This window comes from Uranotaenia lowii, chromosome 3, assembly GCF_029784155.1.
Source record: "Uranotaenia lowii strain MFRU-FL chromosome 3, ASM2978415v1, whole genome shotgun sequence".
NCBI classification, from domain to species: domain Eukaryota; kingdom Metazoa; phylum Arthropoda; class Insecta; order Diptera; family Culicidae; genus Uranotaenia; species Uranotaenia lowii.
Genome location: NC_073693.1, coordinates 103,367,802 through 103,390,731, shown reverse-complemented (window position 1 = coordinate 103,390,731; position 22,930 = coordinate 103,367,802). Strand labels below are relative to the sequence as shown.

The window sequence follows — 22,930 nt, the reverse complement described above, 5'->3', positions numbered from 1 at the left end:
AGGCCCTTTTTAACACATCAAAATCAATAAGTGAGAATGACAAAATTAAAAGCACGACTTGTATAAAACAATCATTACTATAAAAAAAAGAAAAAAAATAGATAGATATCTGAAAATCTACGACATTTGATAAAAAACCTGAGATAATTGCTGATTGAATTTTTAAGGCAATGATAAAAATTGAAATGTTTTTCAATACAACTTCATAAACATTTGAAAATACCATAGGTTTCCTATGCAATAGAGTGTTAAAATCACCTTTTTCAAATTTTCTCGGAGTCCAATAAATCATCATCACTTTTACATCCTCTAATTGAAAAGAAATCATGACAATGTAAAATTAGAAGTTTTTGGGATCAACATAAACTTTTCAATTAAACAAACACAACTTACTTTTTTCGAGGTGCCTATAATTTAAAACCTTATTTTGCAATAAGTTTTTGTCAGTTCCAGTTTCAAGATTCGATTGTTCACTTTTGGTAAAGAGGTTAAATTCATTGAAAAATTTCAAAGTTTCAAACCAATGATCATATTTCCCTTGAATTTAGAGTAATTTAAACTTCACAAAAAAGCATCAGAAGTTTTTTTAGTATCTTTATTATAGAGATTTACAGTTTGCACTAGTTCATCTCTAAGCTACAGAAGTTTTATTTTGTTTATTTTTCCGCGTTTTGTAAAGTTAAGGCATTTTAACCTTCCTAAGCTGTTCGCTAAATATCCGTTTCGGGGAAATTTGAGTTGTGGTTTGATTTCGTTCTCCTGGCTGTAAATGTTAACCGATTTTAATGATATTATATTCATTGTGTAGGTAATTTATTCGAATTACTCAACATTTAAATATAAAGTCGATATGTATTACCAGCTTATCAGAAACTGATTCAGAAAGTAAAAAGTCCGAAAAATCAATTTTATTTTTAAAATCCTTATAACTTCTGACAGCTTTTCTGTATTCAAGTGTTTCGTTGATGTTTGAAGTTGTCTAGAATCCATCTATCCGAAAATGTATAGATATGTTGAGGTCCAATGAAAGTTTTGACCGCTATCTCGGATATTCCGGTAGAAAAAAATATTACTTTAAAAAAACGACATCCATTTTTTTGGCTTTCCTTAGCTGTATTTCATTTCCCAATGATCCGATTTTCAAAACTCAAATTGTAAATTTTTGTCGTTAATTTGATCATTATTTTCATAGAACAAACTTGGTCTATCAAAATTCCCAATTCTGCAGTATATTGGAATGATGATAAAGATGTTTGAAATGTACGCTTCGGGTCATATTGGCCCGAACAGCTTTGGAGAGTAAGGGAAATTCTAGAAAAATTGATTATGATTCTAGAAAATTGAAAATAACCAATATTAATTTTAAAAGCATAACTCAAAACGTTCTACTATAATATTTGATTTAAAAATTTCATATAACTCAAATTTAGAGCCTCGAAAACCCATGCGTTTCCAACACAAAAAAACTCAACCTGATGAAACAAAACCAAACAGAAGACTTCTATCAAATATTATCAGCACTGATGTTGCTTAATTTTTTCTTCCCTGGCGCCATGTTGCTCCCTGAACATTCGATTCGATGAACTTGGAATTTGGCTGCAGGCAACGTTTTTTTCCTGCATGAATGTCTTTGCCTTGTTAGAGACTTTAACTTCCCCGTATCATTCATAATTCCAAACTAATCGGAGAAATCCGTTCCTGAGTAAATCTCCTAAAAGTGTGAAAGAAGGTTTCCTCAATTTTTTCTTAAAAAAACAACACTGTTTTGATTCTCTTCAAAAATTGTGTCCAAGAACTTTGTTCAAACAAAAATAAGACAAACAAAGCGAAATATTTTTGATTGAGGATTCTGATGTTTTTTCAAAATAGATCACAAAAACGTAGAAACAGTTGATAAAAACTCCAAGATATCTATCGTCTACGCCCCTCGTGCTCATTAATCATTTGGTTGAGTAGTTTTTCAACCTCTTTATGACGATGATGATAGCTGCAAAAGATAAACCCAAGGAGACCAGTTCCGAACTATTTTTATACGAATGGGTAGATGAACGATTTGCAAAATTGCTCTTTGCGGGTCCATTTCGGTCCCGAAAGGCTATCATTTGGCAGGTGATCAAACTAAAATAGAAGAAACAAAAATCAAGATCCCGAATCCATTTTCAGTCGCTGATTAATTTCAAAGTCGATGAGCTTAGAGAGAGGATGCTGGCGACTGGCTGGTGATGATGGAGAAATTTGATCACCAGCAGATTAGCTAGTAGCTCACTAGTTAGTAGCTGCGTGGAACACTGTCATTCTGTGTGTGGTGAACGTGAAATTATGGTAGCGCTGAATGAGTTGCTAAACGATGTTAGGTTTCATTCATTCATCGTTTCAATTACAACAACTTTTCACGTTTTGTTGGTTGATTTCGATGACTGTACTGCGGTTGTTTGTTGGTGAAATAAATCATCGCGAAGTGACTTCCAGGAAGACTGGGTTAGAAATATGAGAATGGATCAACTCAAACATTGGTGGAGATGAAACAGATTTTTTGTTGAATAGTTTTGTTTCGATTTTACCTTTTTTTCTACCTTCATTGTTTGCAAAAATATTAGCTTAGCATTTCCTGTTAAAAGTTATGGTCATTCTAAAATAAAAAAAAATCTGAATCCAATGAAAATAGGGGAGATGAGGGCATAACGAGCACCCAGGGCATTATGAGCACTCCTTTTTTCTACATAAGTACGTATTTTCTTAAACAAATTTTCATAAGGACTTGTTTCGTACTACCCATAGTATTAATTTTTCACCAAAAAAGATATATCCTTTTCATATTTACAGAAATATAAAAAAATAACCAGCTAGGTTCTCAAGTGACGAAAATATTATAATTTTTGAGCACCACCAAAAAAGCTTTTATGACCTTTAAATCATCTTGATATGAAATGTACGCACTGCAACATGATCTACACAGAGCACTATCAATGAAGGCATAATGATCATTTTCTGCCGGGGAATCCAGAAGCGAATTCAACTCGATGAAGTCAACTGAATAATAGAGCTACAGCTTGGCTTGTTTTGTCTGTCGATTTGGCCTATTGGTAAGGTGTCGGAGAGGTAATCAGTAGACTCGAGTTCGATTCCTGTTCGAGGGGATTTTGTTTTGCACATACCATTCATGATTGATTTTTTTTATTGTTACATTATACGGCTAATAGCATCAAAGCATCATCCGTCAAACAAAACACCAGAAACATAATGTATGAGCATGTGTTTATTCTTTGAATTCTACAAACAGATCTAGATTATTTTGTTATTGCTTCGTTTGATGAATCTACGCCTCACCGTTTAGTGCATGATCATGAATGATAAATGAAAAAAAAAATCACCTTGACCAGGAATCGAACTCGAGCCTACTGATTACCTCTCCGACATCTAACCAATAGGCCAAATCGTCAGACGATACAAGTCAAGCTGCAGCTCTATTAATCAGTTGACTTCATCGAGTCGAATTTGCTGCTAGAATCCCCGGCAGAAAATGCTCATTATGCCTTCATTAATGCCTCTACAGTGACTGGTTTTCAGCTTTCGGCAAAAATTTTTAAAATGCATTTTTAAACGTTTTTAGGGGAGATGAGGGCATAATGGGCACCTTAAGGAAAATGCTTATTTAACCATAGAGAACAGCTGTAATATGTGAATTACATCATTGTTTCGTGTTCCGACACTCAAATAGTCTATTGTCTAATTGGATGAAACTTGAAAAAGTAGATAAAAACGTTTAAAGATGCATTTTAAAAAATTTTGCCGAAAGCTGAAAACCAGTCACTGTAGAGGCATAATGAGAATCCCCCCGAGGCAGTATGAGCACCATTAATGAAGGCATAATGAGCATTTTCTGCCGGGAAATCTAGCAGCGAATTCGACTCGATGAAGTCAATTGAGTAATAGAGCTACAGCTCAACTTGTATCGTCTGACGATTTGGCCTATAGGTTAGATGTCGGAGTGATAATCAGTAGGCTCGAGTTCGATTCCTGGTGGAGGTGATTTTTGTTTCTACATTTATCATTTATGATCATGATTGCACTAAATGGTGAGGCGTAGATTCATCAAACAAAGCAAAAACAAAATAATCTAGGTCTGTTTGTAGAATTCAAAGAATTAACACATGCTCATACATTATGTTTCTGGTGTTTTGTTTGACGGATGATGCTTTGATGCTATTAGCCGTATTATGTAACAATGAAAAAAATCAATCATGAATGGTATGTGCAAAAAAAATCCCCTCGAACAGGAATCGAACTCGAGTCTACTGATAACCTCTCCGACATCTAACCAATAGGCCAAATCGTCAGACGATACAAGTTAAGCTGTAGCTCTATTATTCAGTTGACTTCATCGATTTGAATTCGCTTCTAGATTCTCCGGCAGAAAATGCTCAATATGCCTTCATTGAAAGTGCTCTGTTCGCCTCTAGTGAACAAATTAAAGTAAAAACGCGTTATACAATTGATTAAAGTGAAAAATCAAAAATTTTATGATGCTGAAAATTTAGAAACAATGTGTAGATCATGTTGCAGTGCGTACATTTCAGATCAAGATGATTTAAAGGTCATAAAAGCTTATTTGGTGGTGCTCAAAAATTATAATATTTTCGTCACTTGAGAACCTAGCTGGTTATTATTTAATATTTCTGTAAATATGAAAAGGAAATTTCTTTTTTGGTGAAAAATTAATACTATGGGTAGTACGAAACAAGTCCTCATGAAAATTTGTTTAAGAAAATACGTACTTATGTAGAAAAATGGACTTCTCATTATGCCTCGGGTGCTCGTTATGCCCTCATCTCCCCTACATTATTTTTAGTCTTTTTTCACAGATAACTACTTGATAAACACTAGTTGATGGGCCAATATTAGTAATTTCATGATAACCAATGGCCACGATTGAACTAACGATTGGAGTATTGGAATAAATAATTTTATTGTAATTTTTTCATGTGAGAAACATTATTAAGTGATAAAAAAAGATCTTCAAATCACATTTTGTTGAATTTTTTCAAACAATGTTTAGTAACTCAAAATATAAAACTTTTAAAATATTTATCTCAACAAATTTTAAAAATTTGATCATTGTTGTTGTTATTTGTCACATTTTTTTAGAACATTTGATACTCTTCCTGTTTCGAGATATAGCGAAGGAATCAAGTATCCCTATCTTTTGTCTGAAAATTTTCAACCATTTCCATTCAATTGAAGAATATAAGTTTTTTCTCTCTCCGTGTTTTCAAAGCAATAAGGTATATTCTCTCAATTCTTTCAATAAATAATGCCTTTAAATATTTCATTTGGGCGAGATTTTCAGATATATAATAGAAGTTAAATTTTGTTTGAATACAGATTTTTTTTCGAAAATAACTTATTATAGTTATTCATCATGATCATAAGAAATTAACAGTGCATATTGCTCAGTTTACGAAGTCTGAAAGATGGTTAAACCTGATTTTTTAAACGATTGTCTTTAGGCTTAGATGGGTAAAGATAGAAAATAAGCCTTGGGAACGCCCCTTTTTCGCCCGTGTCCCTCGCTTAGACTTATGATCGTATTTGAAATTAAAGTTTTAAGTCACATTCCAATTTGAAATTTAAATAAGTGAAAGTACAACATCATGAATTAAATCTGGCATTGTTTTAAAAAAAGCTGCAATTTTTCATGACGCTTTCCAATTATGCTTTTAATTTTTAGATTTGAATCTCCCACTTTTTCCCTTTTTATATTTCCAATCAGCATACACAATTATGCTAATGTTTGTTAATCGGAATTCTAATCCTATTCCAAAATTTCCGATTTTTATTCCCAGTTGGGATAACTTCCAGTAAATTTCGGTATAGTTTGATTGATTCGGAATTCTGAAATTTTCGGGAATAAAACCAAATCCCCCGACGAACGTTAATTAACTCTATACGAAGGTGTACATATCTATAAAAGCATATAAATAAGCATAAGCATATAATCATATAAAAAGCAATTTCTGTGGGTTTGTTTGTTTGTTTGTTTGTTTGTTTGTTTGTTTGTTTGTTTGTTTGTTTGTTTGTTTGTTTGTTTGTTTGTTTGTTTGTTTGTTTGTTTGTTTGTTTGTTTGTTTGTTTGTTTGTTTGTTTGTTTGTCCTCTATAGGCTCAGCCATCTTAAGAGCTAGAGAGCTGAAATTTGACATGGATACTCATTAGGACCAGGAATGATGAAAAATGTTGTCAGATTTTTGAATGACCCCTTCTAAAGGGGGTCGTCCATACAAGACAAATATTGTTTTCGCGATATTGACGTTATTTTTCGTTGGATTGTGGCAAAAATTAGGGGTTTTGAGAGATGGTGAATTGATTCCAGGTATTGAAGTTTGTGTCAGGGGTCGGCAAAAGGGATCGTCCATATGAACTGTTCAGTGTTTTTAATATATTGACGTTATTATGCATTGGATTGATATGAAAATTTGCACATGAGTATTTTGAGGGACGAGCAATTGATTCCAGGTATTAAATTTAGGGTCAGGGGTCGGCCAAAGGGGTCGTCCAAATCAACTTTTTAATGTTTTTACTATATTGGCGTTATTATGCATTGGATTGAGATGACACTTTGCAAACGGGGATTTTAAGGAACGGACAATCGATTCCAGTTATCAAATTTTGTAGAAGGGGTCGACAAAAGCAGTCGTCCATATCAACTGTTCAATGATTTTGGGATATTGGCGTTATTATAAATTTGTTTTTGATGAAAATTTGCATAAGAGTATTTTGAGGAACCATCAATCGATTCCAGGTTTCAAATTCAGGGTGAAAGGTTGGCCAAAGGGGTCGTCCATATTAACACTGTTTTTGCGACATTAATGCTTACATACATTGGATTAAGATGAAAACGTACCACGTACCAAGGGAGTTTCAAGGAACGAGTAATTGACTTCATGAGTCAAATTTTAATTCAGAGGTCTACGAAAGGGGTCGTCCATATTAACTGTTCAATATTTTTGCGGTATTGACGTTATTATGCATTGAATAGAGATGAAAATTTCCACATAAAAGTTTTGAGGGACGCTCAATTGTTTCAGATTTCAAATCTCGAGTCAGGGGTCGGCAAAAATGGTCGTCCATATTATCTGTTCACTGTTTTTGCTATATTGGGGGTTATTCTGCGAGTCAAGTGACTTGACTCACAAAATTTCACTTCTTTATCCTGACTTTAGGAAATATTTCAGAGAAGAAACGTTAGTATGAATCAGCTCTTAAAATCGATCACAGGACATTTGAGCTGTAAAAGGTTTATCTTAATATTTTAGATTTTTTTTGAAATTATGGGTGTTTTTCAAAACGGACAATTGATTTATGAATAAAATTTTATAAACAGACGACAGAAAAGGGGTCGTTAATATTTTAGACATAATTTCGTTGTTATACATCCGAAAACCACAAAAATTCGTACACGGGTGTACTTTTCGACGGTCAATCAATTTCTTATTTTAAATTTCCGTTTGATAGACAAGCAAATAGGTCGCTAGCATATTCTGTTAAGCATTTTAAGCATTTTTTTGGTGAAAATTTGTCCCAATTACCAACCAAATACAAAATCATCAGCTTTAAAGTTAAATACGAAACGAAGTTCGTACGGGATTAGCTAGTTTTATATAAAATTTGAGAACAGCCTTGCTCGAGCCGGTTGCCCAGATATCATTGAAAAAATGCCCGGATTTTGCCTGGATTTATTCACTTTATTTTACAAATCAAAATACAAAAACGAAAAACAAATTGTGTTGTGAAGTTTTTAATTATGCCAAAACGAAATTTTTTAAGCAAGTTTTATACAAATAATCGTGAAAGGTTTTTTGGAAGCCTTAAATACAATTTCTAATCTTTCAATCAGTTTTGATAAAAAAAAATTTCTAGACTTTTGTTGAGTAGTTTCTGGGTTTTGATAAAATTTGCCCAGATATTGTCCTGATTTTGGTCGTCAATTATTTTATATAGAGTTGTCCGGATTTATCCGGCCTGGATACGTGCTGAAAAAACTCTGGCAACCGAACTCTATAAGATATGTAATAAACTATAGGCAATACATCACGTGTAGTGTTCATGAACCTTCATTGGGAAGAAGAATGTGTTTAATTCTAAAATTCAATATTTTACACAATATTGGCCAACCGATTGTTTTCAAACATACAGTTTGGGAAAAAACACAATCAGCTATTCGAAACGCTGAGGATAAGATTCATTATCAATTAAATCAAGATTGATTTCAAAGAAATAGCCCAAAAAATTAGTCCATCAAAGACGGGCACAATGAGCAAGTTTTCTGACTATCAATAAAGAAAAATAAAGAAGGCATCTTTTTGTTTCTTCCTTGAACAAAGTTAACTTATTCTGTATGTCTGTCAAAAAATTATTCGTACAGCACTTATATCGGCACCGAAATATTCATTAAAGGTCCTTTTTCTATCAATAGTTGATCTAAAATATATACATTTAGTGTGGGAAAAAGTTCTCATTTAAGATCTAGCAAGCATTTTACCCATAATTATACTGGATCTTAAGATATGGTGAATACACTACATCAAGGCCAATAATGATGCCATAAAAAAATTTCCGTACACTGAAGTTTATAGTGTCTTAATCTTTCAATTTACCTCAGATCACAGCCAAAATTTTTGGGATGGTTACTCACGCAGAACTTCTAATAAGCTTATTTTCTTTAGTCTTCTTATTAGATCGAATGATATCATAAACTGATGGATGTCATAATAATGTACTATTATTTACCATATATTCTTTCAGATCCTTTCCCATCGATGCTGCCGGTGCCGATCCCGCCGATGCACGCCATGGCTCTTCCCCCGCGCTATAACACCCTGCCGGGGGTGGAGATGAAGCTGCAGAACAAGGAACTGTGGCGGGATTTCCACAAGATTGGCACCGAGATGATCATCACCAAGACGGGCAGGTAAGCGATTTGACTTGTTTATTTTTTTTTTAAAGAAGTTTAAGAGTGCGACATTGTCATTTGGGAAAACCACTTGACTTTCCAAGTCATTTGCCACCCCCTGAAAATGACGATTAGATCAACGCTGAGTCATTGGTTTCAGGATGACTTTTGCAAAAGTCAAAGTCTTGATTTTCGCTCAGGAAAGTTGACTTTTGTTTCAAATGCAATACCCTACCCTCAATCTACATTAAGTTGAGCTCAGTTTGGGAAAACAAAAACAAGGAAATACGACCTCAGTTAGCAAACCTAGCCATCAAAAGGTAGAAATCTCAAACAAACATCCTCCTCCTCTGTTGAATTAAGGAAAACAACCTGTCCGTCTATCCATTAACCATCGGAATGAACCTAGGATGGTGAAGCAAGGAATTTCCACTTGGAAATGTTCTAGGATCCTAGGATTTTGAAGATCCACCCTAGGGCCCATAAACGTTTGACTCCGGGAACCAGCATGCGGTCCCTCTATACGGTGTCCGGATTTGGTGGCGCCTATCCACTTTCGCCTTTCTTTGCCTGCATGGGAAAAAGGTGAGTTTTCTCAGCCAGATTCTCGGCTGAAGATGATGTTTTTATTTGTGTCTCAAAGAACATTTGTGGATGCTGTTGCTGTTTTTTTCTGCTCTCTCTTGGTGTTATTTGTGTCCTTTGGGACCGAACCGATCCGGCTTGTTGGCGGCATCGTCGGCGGCGGCGTGGACACTTTTGACATTGTCCCTGGTAGCTTTGCGTTGTGGTCAGGTTTTGAGCCGATGCGACGACGTTGACTAACCGAGAGACGGCTTCGGCGGCCGGACATGACTTTTGGTACCTTCTTATCAGCAAGCGACAAAGTAGGTAATCGTCATCATGTTGCGCCGTTTATGGCTTCAGCAATGGGTCGGCTTCGATTGAGGTCGTGGCTTCAGCTGGCTTGTGGCGAAGATTTTTGGCGCTCAACGGGATATTCGAAATTGTTAGGACGGACTCTCTAGATAGCAATTCAAAGACTTTTAAAATAAATAATTTCGCCGAAAATTGGGTGCAAAAAAATGTTTAAATGTTTTTATGATTCAAAATTTATGCATCAGAAATTTTACAATGACTCAATTAGCAGGTATGTTTTGTTTCTCAAACTCTTGATCATTTTGTTAGAAAACAAATTTGATCGCAGTTTACTTTTACCAAATCTGTTAATTTCTGCCATAAATAAAACGTATTGTTTAATAGATCTTGATTTTTCCTAAAACCTTTTTTCCATCGTTTCAATTGTGTCCTAGAGATTCTGAGAAATAAAAAAGCTTAGATCATCTTATCATAGAAAAGTCAATTTAAAAAAGTTGAGCTTTGTGCACTATTCTACTTAGTTTTCAGTAATCCGAGAATTATTTTTATGAATATTATGAATTAAATTATAAATGAAATACCTACAATTTTTTTCAAATTTGTAGCTCCTTCCGGTTTTCGATTTCCCCCCGACTTCCTGGCTGTCGACAAACGTTCCCCAGACACTTTAATTACATTTGTAAGGGTTGATTTGTCAACTTTTAGCGATTTTGCCAGCTTTGCGTGCGAGTAGCTCGAATTTTTACGATGCGCGAGCAAAATTTTGATAGGCTGTTCTTCTCCCTTGGACGGCATTTTGACAACTGAAGAGTGAATTCCAAAATCAAAATAGCAAAATTCAGGTTAAGGTTCATTGTTTGTTTTGGTTGCCACTATTTCCATGCAATTCGCAATTGCGAACAATGGAACCGATGATTAATGATGACAGCTGATGATGGTAAACACGGTACAAATGTTTACATCATCACACTGTGAAGCCAAACAACTCAATTTAGGTTCGTGTTAACACAACTGTGTTGCCAGATATTCTGGGTAAGAAAATCAAAGTACTTATTGAGAAATGAGTACTTTCCCGGTTAGCGAATATAAGAAGTGGAAAGTGACAATTAGCTATCGCTAATTAATATAGTTGTATTCTACTGACCTCACAGAAACTGCGGCCGGGAGGAATCTCATTATCCGCAACCGGGCTGCGCAGAAGTGGACAGGTTCAGCTAGAGCATCACCCTGGATCAATTGTGGTGCTGATAGCCAAGAGGGTTACTCTCGTGCTTTGTTTATGCGCTGTGGTCAGCATGTATGACCTAATCAAAACACAGCGCAGATGCCACGAAACGCACCAGGTCAGCCAGGAGGTACCGCCGGAGTTCGGGGAGGCTTGCGGATCGAGAGAGTTACTTTCGGTGCCGTCACTAGCCACTTCTCGGTTAGCAAGTGTCAGCTCAAGTCCGACGGCAGGGAGGAGTTCCAAGATCTGCTATCGGAATGGTTTAGCGCGAAGGTCGCGACGTCCACAACGGAATAATCGGTTGAAGCTTATAGCCGAGAGGGTTTCTCTATTGCTTTGGTTGTACGCTTCAGTCAGCATACAGGAGCTGATCCAGGCACAGACGACCACCAGCACAGAGGATCAGCAGCGCAGAGGCCACGAGCTAGTCAGCTAGAAAGGTGCTCCTGGAGTTCGAGGCTGGGAGGTCGGGTTTCGAAAGGGTTAGTCTCGATGCCATCATGAGCCACGATGCGGTTAGCAGCGTCTGTTCATTTCCGACGGTCGGGAGGAGAACTCTCGAGATCAGCAACCAGCATTGGTTAGGTCCGAATGCTCCAAATGGTGTTTAGCCCTGATCGGAGACCGGAAGAAGCTGTTCGAGAGCGTTACTCTCGTGATGTGGAGCTTAGCTGCACGCGTGAGCTTATCCAATCTTACGGTTTGATTTTTCTGTGGCTTAGGAGGAAGTATTTTGGACAACGGTTAATTGTCAGCAAATTTAGCAACACAGAGTCAGATTGAACATTTGTTGCTGAACTTTGGCTTCGGCTTTTTGTAGCAACTTAAAAGTTTGAGTCGAGAAGATCATTCTTATGATTTGTAGCCGTGTTACAGTTAATTTGCGCGAGCTAATCATTGACAGATGGAAGCTGCTCCGGGTGCTTTGGAGGAGGTGGTTAGTCACTAGCATATTCATCCACTCTTGATTTCTGAGGCATTTTGGATAAGTGCTGTCGATCGAAGGCTGGCTAATTCTACAACAAGAGGATGCTTTTCTGGGGTCACCAGAAAGCAACATGCAAGATATGCTGTACGTTGGCATGCTGAGGTTGTGAGCCAAAAAATCAACGAATGATTCGATTCGCCATCGGTTCTGGTGCCAGTCAGCATATAGTGCGAGACGAGAGCGACTACGAGAGTAGCGATGAGGAAGATGACAATGATGATCAAGATTCCGTCAATCCCGAACCGGCCCTGAGACGCCGTCAACGAATCCGGAGACCAGTTTTGAGCTACGTGGCTAAAGTAGTCGCTGTTATTCATGAGGCGCTACCTCAGAATATCAGCGGGTTGCAGCGGCGGTACGACTGGATTTTATGGGTAGCGATCAGCTTACCCCAGGCCATTCAGTTCTAGACACGAACGTTCCCTGGACGCAATCGGTCAAACATTTGATCTTCGGATATCTGTGTAGCGGTTAGCGCACTGAGCAAGTACCATGCCAGCACGACGGATAGGCATCGGTAAGGCCTAAAGCGTATTCTGTGATACCTTTGGAGCACGAGCGATACAGATGCAGATTTTACCAAAGACTCCGATGTTCGAAGATCTGTATCCGTATACGCTTACGTGATCTACGGAAATCTTATTTCGTGATCAACGAAACGTCAACAGACGGTCAGTCTATCGTCGGCCGAAGCTGAGAGAGGAGCCCTTTGCCATGGAGTCAAGGAAAGTTTGTGGTTAACAAACTTCCTTGGTGAATTGATGTGGTTAGCACCGGGGAACTAAAAAGAAGGGAGAAAATTCGTCAATGATCACACAAATTGTGCAGTCAATGATTGAATTTTTGGTAATTTGTGGCAATTCGTTAGAGAAAATTAGAAGGTTTGAGTTCAAATGAGAGAAACCGGTGCTCAGAGAGAGTTATTGTTGCAAATTGTTGCAATTTGTGAAGCAGTTGTGGAATTTTCATCATACCACTCCAAATGCAAAGAATTCTCTTTTTCAATCTCTTGGTTAGCACTCCTTTCACGTTAATGGATGACAACATCCCTTGTATCCAGTACATGGAGGAGGCGCGGATGAAGCATATGGACGTGAAGTATGCATTCATCAGGGAGATTGTTAAAAGCGATCAGCTTTCTTTGTGACACATCTCTAATGAGGATCAGTGAGTTGAAGCGTTCACGAAGGCGTTACTATAGGCGAGGCATACGACGCTATTGAACATTCTCAATTTGCGAATTGCGGGGAGATGTTGAAAGTTACTTTTTCGGATACGTTTCGAAAGACTGGAAAACCTCAGCCGAGGAGATCTGCTGCAGATTGTTTTGGCTCTTTACATTGTTGTTCAATTCGCAATTGCGAACAATAGAATCGATGATTGCTGATGAACGCGGATGATGGTAAACACGGTACAAATCCTCACACTGTGAAGCCAAACAACTCAAACTAGGTTCGTGGAAATTCAGCAGTGTTGCTAGAAATTTTGAATAGAAGAACCAAATTACTCATTGAGAAATGAGTACTTTCCCGGTTAGAAAATATGAGAAGTGGAAATTGACAATTAGCTAATTATATAATAGATGTATTGTAATGACCTCACAGACGAAACTGAATAAAGATTACTCTATTCCACCACTGAAACCTGCTTTTTCAACAATTCTCATACCTGCTGAGTACTTTGGCATATTAAAATTATTTTATAAGTTTTAAAATTGTGAAAAAAAATTCTCAATCATCTATAAAAATTTGAGGGTCACATGAGAGTTTAGGCCGCTATCCTGGAATTATAGGAAATAAAATTCTCACTTTTCAAAAGAGGTAACATTTTTTCTTAGTATCGCTTTATCTCATTGAACTGATTTTCAAAATTCAAATTTTAGTTTTATTTTGATAACATGGTTATCATTTTCACTCGATACACATAATATCTCAAATATTTATGTTATTCGTAATATGAGAATGAAAATAAAAAAAACTCGTTATTTTAGTACTCGGCTGTTATGATGCGCGTATTTCTCATTTTGTTATCGCAATTTCTTAAAAAAAATCTTTAAAACTGACCACTTTTTATACACTCAGTGATAGATTAAAATCTCTACAATCACTTGATACGCTTGTTATGATGTTTTTCAAAAATTTGTATCAATGTTTTCCGAATTTACTCAAAAATGTTCGACATATTATAGTTTTCTTCAGTGTGAATGCCATTATGCCAATGACGTTGAAATATTGAGAACTCTTGATTGGACTAAAGGCTGAATTTTGGGTGTAGAAAAAATTGCAAAGGAATGTAGAACAGGCAGATAAAAGCATGTATTGTGTAGTGTATTGTAATTCACATTTACCGGATTACTTAGATTACTTTTTTATGTCAGAAAAAGATTAAATTTTGCTGAATACTTCTCTTATAAAATGTTTTTAAAATACTCATCGTAGAAGTTGAAATGTGCTTATTTACTTTTAATTAAGGTTGCCAGAATTTTTTTCACTCCCATCCGTGCCTAGCCATTCCGGGCATTTTTTCAAAAAAAATCTGGCAAAATCCGGGCATGGATTTTAATTTTCAAATCCAAAAACCGGGCAAATTTCAGGTGTTATTATACATAAAAGCAAAGAATATATGCAAAAAAATATGAAATTAATATTTTATCAATGTAATTGCAGACTTCCAAAAACTTTTTGGAACACTTGAATATTTAAAGGTTTATAAAAGTAAATCAGCAAAATTATTTGAAACAACCGTTGAAAATTTCCATATCGTTAATCGATTTTGCTGAAACTTACTCAAAAACTTTGATTTTTTTTTTTGGGTTTCTTTGTGAAAATTGTAAAAAAATCCGGGCAATATCCGGACTTTTTTCACGATATCCGGGCAACCGGGCCGGACCGGACTTTCTCGAAATTTTGCATAAAATATCCGGGCAATCTGGCAAGCTTACTTATAATGTTTAAAGTTAATATAAAATTAAAAAAACACTTTTCAAAGATTATATTATTGTGTTTTCAATTGGATCTCCAACTGCTTTCATCTGATAGGTTCAGATATGTTCCTAATCTTATGCTAAACGAGTAGTCTAAAGCCTAGCCAGGTTTTGAAATCTCGTTTACCGCCCGATTGATTGGTTCCACGCACTACTGATGCTGCCTGACTAGTTTAATTGATACGCGCGTCGAAACTTTCGGTTTCAAATAACTCCGTTAACGTAAACGGAGCAGAACGAGACACTGCCTGGCTGCAACCTGAAGAAGCTACTTGTTCGACAACAAACCGTGTCACATTACAAGCAACTTGTCACATTGCCATGCCAAGTGCCATTCTAGGGACATTTCTGGGACGGGGGAATTGTTGTAGTTAAACAAAAAGCTGCTGCCTGATACCCATCGGAACCTGTCCGTTACAAAACCGAACCCATCCATCTTTCAGGAAAATTTGGAATCCATGCATAGAGAAAAAAAAGCGAAAAAGACAACCCCTGTCACCTATATGTATGTTACGAGGTTTGTTCGTGTCCCATCTCCGAGTAAGCAAGCTCGAAGCTCGATCATGGCTTGGCACGTCTGAGCAAGTCTGGGTGTGATTCTGGCCCACTTGAGGACCCTCCGAACCAAAACATATGTCCGGTGGCGCCAGTTGTCAATTTCACTGAACCTCACCAATCACCCAAAATATTGAATAGTGAAGGAATCTGTAACGGCAGCGATTTCGGTTTGAAGAAGAAGAAAAACAATCCAACAACCAACATTTCATGTGGTGGCTCAAAAAAAAAAGACGATCAAACGTGATTGAGATCTTCACGTTGTTGTTGTCGTTTGGCATTTCTGTGTGTTTTTTTTCGTTGGAGTAAATCGAAACCACCACCGAATCGTTTCACTGTCACAGTCGCTGTCAAATGGTTGAATTTTTCGTGTTGTTGAAATTGATCCATCCCAAAACTGGGCTCAAATGCTGCTACCTAGAGAGGATCGTCGTGACTGACAGATTGTGGAACCTGCAATTAGATGTCTTGACTAGTAAGTATGGGATCGGTAGAATGTCGTGGGATAATTGGATATTGGTTAGATCAAATTGGAGGAATGTCTTGCTCGATTTGGGTCTAATAGATCCATGTTTGAAGAACCCATTGATGGAATTGGTTGTTTGATAGCTGGTACCCAGCATTGTTTCAATTATAAAGGGTAGCATGATTTGTTTCATTTCTAAACTGATTGAATTGTAGATCAAATTATATACCATTTTTTGAAATTTCTTTATATGAAACAGGTTGTTCCGAAATTCAATTTCAACTAGAGATAATAGCAATACCCAAAACGCACAAGAAAAATGAACATTCATTTTGCTAACAATTTTCACACAGACTCGAAATAAAAATTACTGTTTAGATTCAAAATTGATCAGAGACAAAATTTCAAATCAATGGTTTTTCTAGCAAGTCAATCACAAATTATTTAAAATGATTTTCCATACTGTGAACTAGACGTTTAATTGAAAATTTATTTTAAGCAATTTCGTATCCAGAGTACAAGTGTTGAGAATTAGAGATAAAATCGTATGTCAATTCTTCCAGTTATCAAAATAAAAGGCTGAAGAAGTTCACTACAAAAACTTCATATATTTATAACACAAATCATTATGATTGAAAGATTATTCTGACAAAGTGAAGGTTGGGAAATTTAGTCTCTTGAATAATCAATAAGAAACTAGTTTAAATAAAAATAAGGAATTCCAAACGCAGGTTAGTTTTTAATTTTAGGCTCTAAATATTTCGTCTCCGTCAATTGAAAAACAGACCCGGTTCGATTTTGGCAACACACCCGAACATTTTGAGTTGCCAAAATCTAACGGTTTTTTTTTTCTTAATTTTTTTCACTTATGTCTACAATAAAAACTAGTATTTTTAGCATTTATATAATTTTTTATCAATTTTTGAGCATTTTAAGCCATTTTTTGTTTTATCTTATCATTATTTTAATGCATTTAGCACTTTTCTTGTTTTATTTAGAACGTTTGTTTTTTTTTGTCATATTTGTTATTATTGTCCTTCTTCATCGTTTTTTAGTTATTTTTTGTGTCATTTTAGTTTGTGTTTGTTTTTTAATATGTATCATGAAATTTTCACAATTTTTATAATTTTTAAAAAAAAATTAGTTTTTGTGGTTGTATTCTATCAAAATTTAAGAACGTAAAACGTATGTATTGTGTAACCATGACGTAACGTATTTCTGGAGATCTACCTATAAGGTAATGTCGCTTAAAAAACATGTGCCAAAATCGGAAGTTGCCAGAATCGAATGATGCTAAAGACGAACGGGGTTTGTTTTGGATCCTGTAAAGTAAGCTTTCCAGATTGCGGGGTTTTATCCGAGCTTGGTCGGATTTTCATAGAAAAAATTAGAAATTACCTGGTCTGGTTCGGTTGCCTATTTATCGAGGAAAAACTCGGATTTTTTTTTACAATTTTAGCTGAAGTCATACCTCAAACTCAAATTTTGTTCACGAAATTTATGATTCTTGCATCAATTATTTCTCTTAACTTGTTTTAACGAAATAAATTGCATACATTTGGAATTGTAACATAAGATTTGAATGCTGCTGATGTGCTTTGGAAAAAAAAATCATTTATCTATTGTTTATTTTCCACTTAATCTTTCGCTTTTTATTGACAATACCGTAAACTGGGGGATCTTTGATCACTTTTTTCATTCATTTTTCAATATTTTGGAAGGGGTTGCTTTTTCGTAATACCTAAAAGCTTTAAAACCCTTACTGAGGTGAGGAGTATAAAACATGATCATTGATTGCAGTAAATTCAAACAACATTGTGTTTATAATTAATTGTTTATTACAAAACCAGATTTCGAGTTTCGGGGAAACTTTGATCACTATGGTTTTTACGTATCTCAACATATTAAAATTTATTATTTTGATGGCATTAAGCACAGAAGGCTCAAAACATCGAAAACAGTAGTTTTTTGTTTGGACTTTATTGAATTTTTCAACGTTTTCTTTCAAAACCAAATATACTCAATAGATAGAAAATGTTGCTGCATACATTTAGGGGCAAAAATTATAACCATTTTTCAATATTTTTTGGCCTCAAAAACAAATGAAATTTTACCTTCGTGCAATTCCCTAAGTCCTCGTACTGTTCCAATGTTCTTTTTTTCTTCAAACTTAACCATATGATAGGGTTTTTAGCCATTTTTTCTATAGGGGCTTTTTCATGGAAAATGACCGTTTTTTTTATCAATATCCAAAAATTATCATGAAATGACCATAAAACAAACACTTAAACCAAAACTAAACCAAGAAAGAATTGGAACTTTCACATTAAACAACTCATTTGCTCCTAAATGCTTACATTTGATCAGGAGAGATGTTAGTTTGTGAGCCTTCAAAAAACCAGATATTTTAAGATTTTAAAATTATATTTTAAGTAATATAAGAAATCTCCTAAAACAAACCAAATTTAGCCAATTTGTAACTCAATTCACAGGCTTTCAAACGTAGTAAACAGTTTTCAGATATTTTAACTTTATACTTAGTTAATGATGATTATCTGCAAAAATTTCATGTTGATCAAAGTTACCCCGCTGATCAAAGTTCCCCCAGTTTACGGTACCTGGAATTTGGCCGGACTTGCGTGGTCATTGCCTGATTTTCGTTTTGTTTTAAAATAATACTAAATATTGCAGGAAGCCGATCAATTAAAATACTTGTCCTTAATTTCATGACTTTATTCTTGGACGTCTGGGATGAATCTGACATTATCGTGTTAGCTTCCTGATCTAAGCTAACTTGATCCCTACAATATGAAGATGAAAAAGATAAGATTTTGAACATAAAAAAAATATTTAAAAGTTTTTACAATTTTTATAATTTATTTATAATAATGAAAAGATAACTCAAGGGAACACCATTTTTCATGCTTTTGTTTTAATGATTGATTTGGGAATTTTGGCGTCCCGAACTCGCTTATTCTGTTGAGTATCGTGAATAGTAAACACCTGTCACATGGCTACCAGCTTGTTGATGTTTTAAATTAGTATTTGATGATTGAATTTTGAAATTAAAATGGTTGATTTCAAATTCAGAACAGGATTAGATACACTTCTAAAAAAACATTCTAAAGACGGGTAAAGGTAATTGAGCGTTAAGATTTGAGTTTCTATACAAAAAGTTGGTAAAATTGCGATAAGGTTCAATTTGTTCCTATGTTGGTTTGAAGAGGAGAAGAAATATAAACCCCTTAGTAATGCAGTTTTAGGGGGGAATATGCTTCGTTTACGATTCAGTTATTCGTAGAAATCAAGTGGTGTAATCTTAAAATTAACTTCTATGAATTTTTCAGGGGAAACAGTTTTATAAGATGGTTTAACATTGAGTAAGGGTGCGTACGTTAGCATGTTGAAAGGTTTTTTTTTATCAGAAAACTTATATAAATTTTAAAATTTCGACCACTGTTAAAATTTTTTTCTCCTAATTAAAATCTCGAATTAATCGATTACAGGGGACATCATTCTTAGTGCCTGTGCTTCTATAACTGATTTCTTAAGATTTTGGCGTCAAAAACATTAGTAAGATTTTGTCTATTACCTCTATTTTTCGTGATATGGCGTGTGGAAATTTTAAAATTGGTCATTTTGGGTAAAATTGATCTTTGATAACTGATATGCCGTAAACTGGGGAAACTTTGATCAGCGGGGTAACTTTGACCAACATGAAATTTTTGCAGATAATCATCATTAACTAAGTATAAAGTTAAAATATCTGGAAACTGTTTACTACGTTTGAAAGCCTATAAATTGATTTAGAAGTATAAAAACCAAAACTAGCTAGTTTTGGTTTTTATTAGGAGATTTTTAATGTTACTTTAAATGTAATTTTAAAATCTTTAAATATCTGGTTTTTTGAAGGCTCACAAACAAACATCTCTCCTGATCAAACTTAAGTTTTTAGGAGCAAATGGGTTGGTTGATGTGAAATTAGGACTTTTTTCTTGGTTTAGGTTTGGTTTAAGTGTTATTTTTATGGTCATTTGATGATAATTTTTGGATGTTGAAAAACAAAAACGGTAATTTTTTAAACCCTATCAAATTAATGATTAAGATTGAAGAAAATAATAACATGGGAATAGTGCGAGAACTTAAGGAATTGCATGAAGGAAAGATTTCATTTGTTTTTGAGGCCAAAAAATATTGAAAAATGTTTATAAGTTTTGCCCCTGAATGTATGCAGCAACATTTTCCATTTTTTTAATATATTTTTTTTTGAAAAAAAAAACGTAAAAAATTCAATTGAGTTCAAACAAAAATTACTGTCATCGATGTTTTGAGTCTTCTTTGCGAAATGGCATTAAAACAATAAATTTGAAGATGTTGAGATACGTAAAAACCATAGTTATCAAAGTTACCCGAAACTCGAATTCTGGTTTTGTATCAATCATTTAATTATTACCACCAATGTCGCTTGAACTAACTGTAATCAATGATCATGTTAAATACTCCTCACCTCAGTAAGTGTTTTAAAGCTGTTAGGTGTTACGAAAAAGCAATCCCTTCCAAAATATTCAAAAATGAATGAAAATAGTGATCAAAGTTCCCCCAGTTTACGGTACGTAATCGTACATGAAAACTTAAAGGTGGTTTTGAATCAATTTTTCAACTTTCAATCAATCAAGAACTAAGTTCTTGCCTAGATATTCTTGTTTCAGAGATACTACTAAACTCAACAATTCTTAGATATTACAAAAAATAAGATTACAACGATTCGTGACACAATTCTAAAAAGTCATCCTACTTAAAAAATTTAAATTTTGATTAGTTTAACAACTTCATTGAAGAAGATTGCGAAATTATCTGACTCACGGATATCAAAAGATTCAATTATGGTTAAAAAAATTTTACAATTCGTTTATTTAAAACAGCTTAGACCGTTGGTTTTAAGGAGCCAATCACTTGTTTATTTGAAATTTTTTTACAATTCACTATTTAAATCTATAACAGTTGAAAAAAGGCACTAAAAAAAGGAAAAGAAATTTAGAAATTTATACACGGAAGTCGATAGATTTGAGGTAAATACTGTACTGGGAATTAAAAAAATAAACAGAAGTGTTCAGCGCAATAACTGAAACTTGCAAACAGTTTTAGCCAATATTGGTATTGTTTTCATACGGATTTATATAATTAGACTAAAAATCGTAAGATTGGGTTGATTTTGAAAATAATATCCTTATTCGTTCCAGTTCAATCTATGTTTGTTTTAATTGTCTGCAATTTAGCTTGGGAACTAAAAAAGTAAATCGTTTAGACCATCTAAAATTTTGCTTTCACTAACTTTCTCAATCCATCATTGTTAAAGTTGAACCCTCTTTTTGGTCATGATAATTAACTGATAGTTCATGTGGCTCCGGATGTCCTTTGAAGAATAGGGTGACCGGATACTCCTCAAACAGTAAAATATCCCTTTTTTATTCGTAAACTCAGTTTCGTCCACCTTGATGTCCAAAATTGATCACAAATTGTCAGAAAAATAAAGACGAGGCTTTGGGATGTTTCTATTATTGGTCTGGACCGTACCAATCGAAAAATACTGATATTTTCCTTATTTCAAGCAAGCAGGTTTTTTTTTGCCTTTTAAGTAGTACCCATTTTAGAATAGAAATACTATTTATTTGAATCAATATTCCTACCCCTGCCCCCAAATTCATGATCTCTCTCCTTACTGCATACGTCGTAACGCCTAATATACAGAAAATAATATCCCGTTCTGAAGTTCTGGAGGGGCCCATCCCGTCACACAAAAAGTCACTTTCAAAAATCAAACTAGAAGCATGAGCGCAGAATCGAGCTTACCAGAGAAAATTACTTTTAGTGTGGCAAAGGGCCCCTCCAATCATCCAAAATACCCCGTTCTATCTATTTCATTATCATGGCCAAAAAGAAGGTTAAACTATAAAAATAATCGGTTAGAAGCGTTTTTCAAAGCAAAATTGTTGTTGGTCTAAATTGTTTACTTTTTCATTTTCCAAGCTAAATGGCAAGTCATTGAAATAAACAAATAAACGAACAAAAGGAAATTATTTCCAAAGTCAATCTAAATTCACGATTTTTGGTCTAATTTTACAAATGCGTATGAAAACAATACCAATATTAGCTGAATTTGTTTGAAAGTTTGAATTACTGCGCTGTTCACTTCTATTTACTTTTTTTATTTTCTCTACCTACTGTAAAGGTATAAAAATCGAATATATAGTCTAAGTCAAGGTTGCCAGATTTCCCAGATTAATCCGTGTTTGCCAGGATATTTAATAGAAATATTGGGAACAGTCCAGCCCGGTCCGGTTGCCTCGAGTTTTGCCCGCATTTATTCACTTTATTCAGCAAACCAAACGAAAATAAAACAAATTGTGTTGTAAATTTTTTTTATTAATGCCTCAAAAACAAATATTTGATAGCAAGTTTTTTTTAAAATTTATCATGAAAAGTTTTTTGGAAGCCTTAAACACGATTTAAAACCTGTCGATAAGTTAAGATGAACAAAAGGTTTTTTAAATTTTTTTTCTTGATTTTCGTTGATTAAGTTCTAGGTTTTGATAAAATTTGTCCAGATATTTTCCGGATTTTTGGTCGTCAATTTTGAAATCAAATGCCCGGATTTTGCCAGGTTTTTATATAAAAGTGTCCGAAATTGTCCAACCCATAGCCGCAGGAACGGGAAGGGGGGGGGGGGGGGGGGGTTTGTGTGTTAAACCTCCCCCATAAGCGTCCAAAAAATATCAAGCAAAATCTTTTTCTCTTAGCTTAAAATTTCAAATTCTTAATTAAAGTTTAATGAACTACTAAAGTTAACCAAGAGTAACAATCTCTCTCGACTCAGAACTAAGA

At 34.8% G+C, this 22,930-nt stretch overlaps 1 protein-coding gene across 1 annotated transcript in view; it reads left to right on the top strand.

The window, feature by feature from the left end:
• LOC129757571 (T-box transcription factor TBX6-like) overlaps nucleotides 1-22,930 on the top strand; it is a 126,491-nt gene that overhangs the window by 34,140 nt on the left and 69,421 nt on the right. Inside the window, exon 2 of the mRNA XM_055754844.1 lies at nucleotides 8,802-8,967. Within this exon, the coding sequence (XP_055610819.1) occupies nucleotides 8,802-8,967 (166 nt within the window). The remainder of the gene's footprint in view (nucleotides 1-8,801; nucleotides 8,968-22,930) is intronic.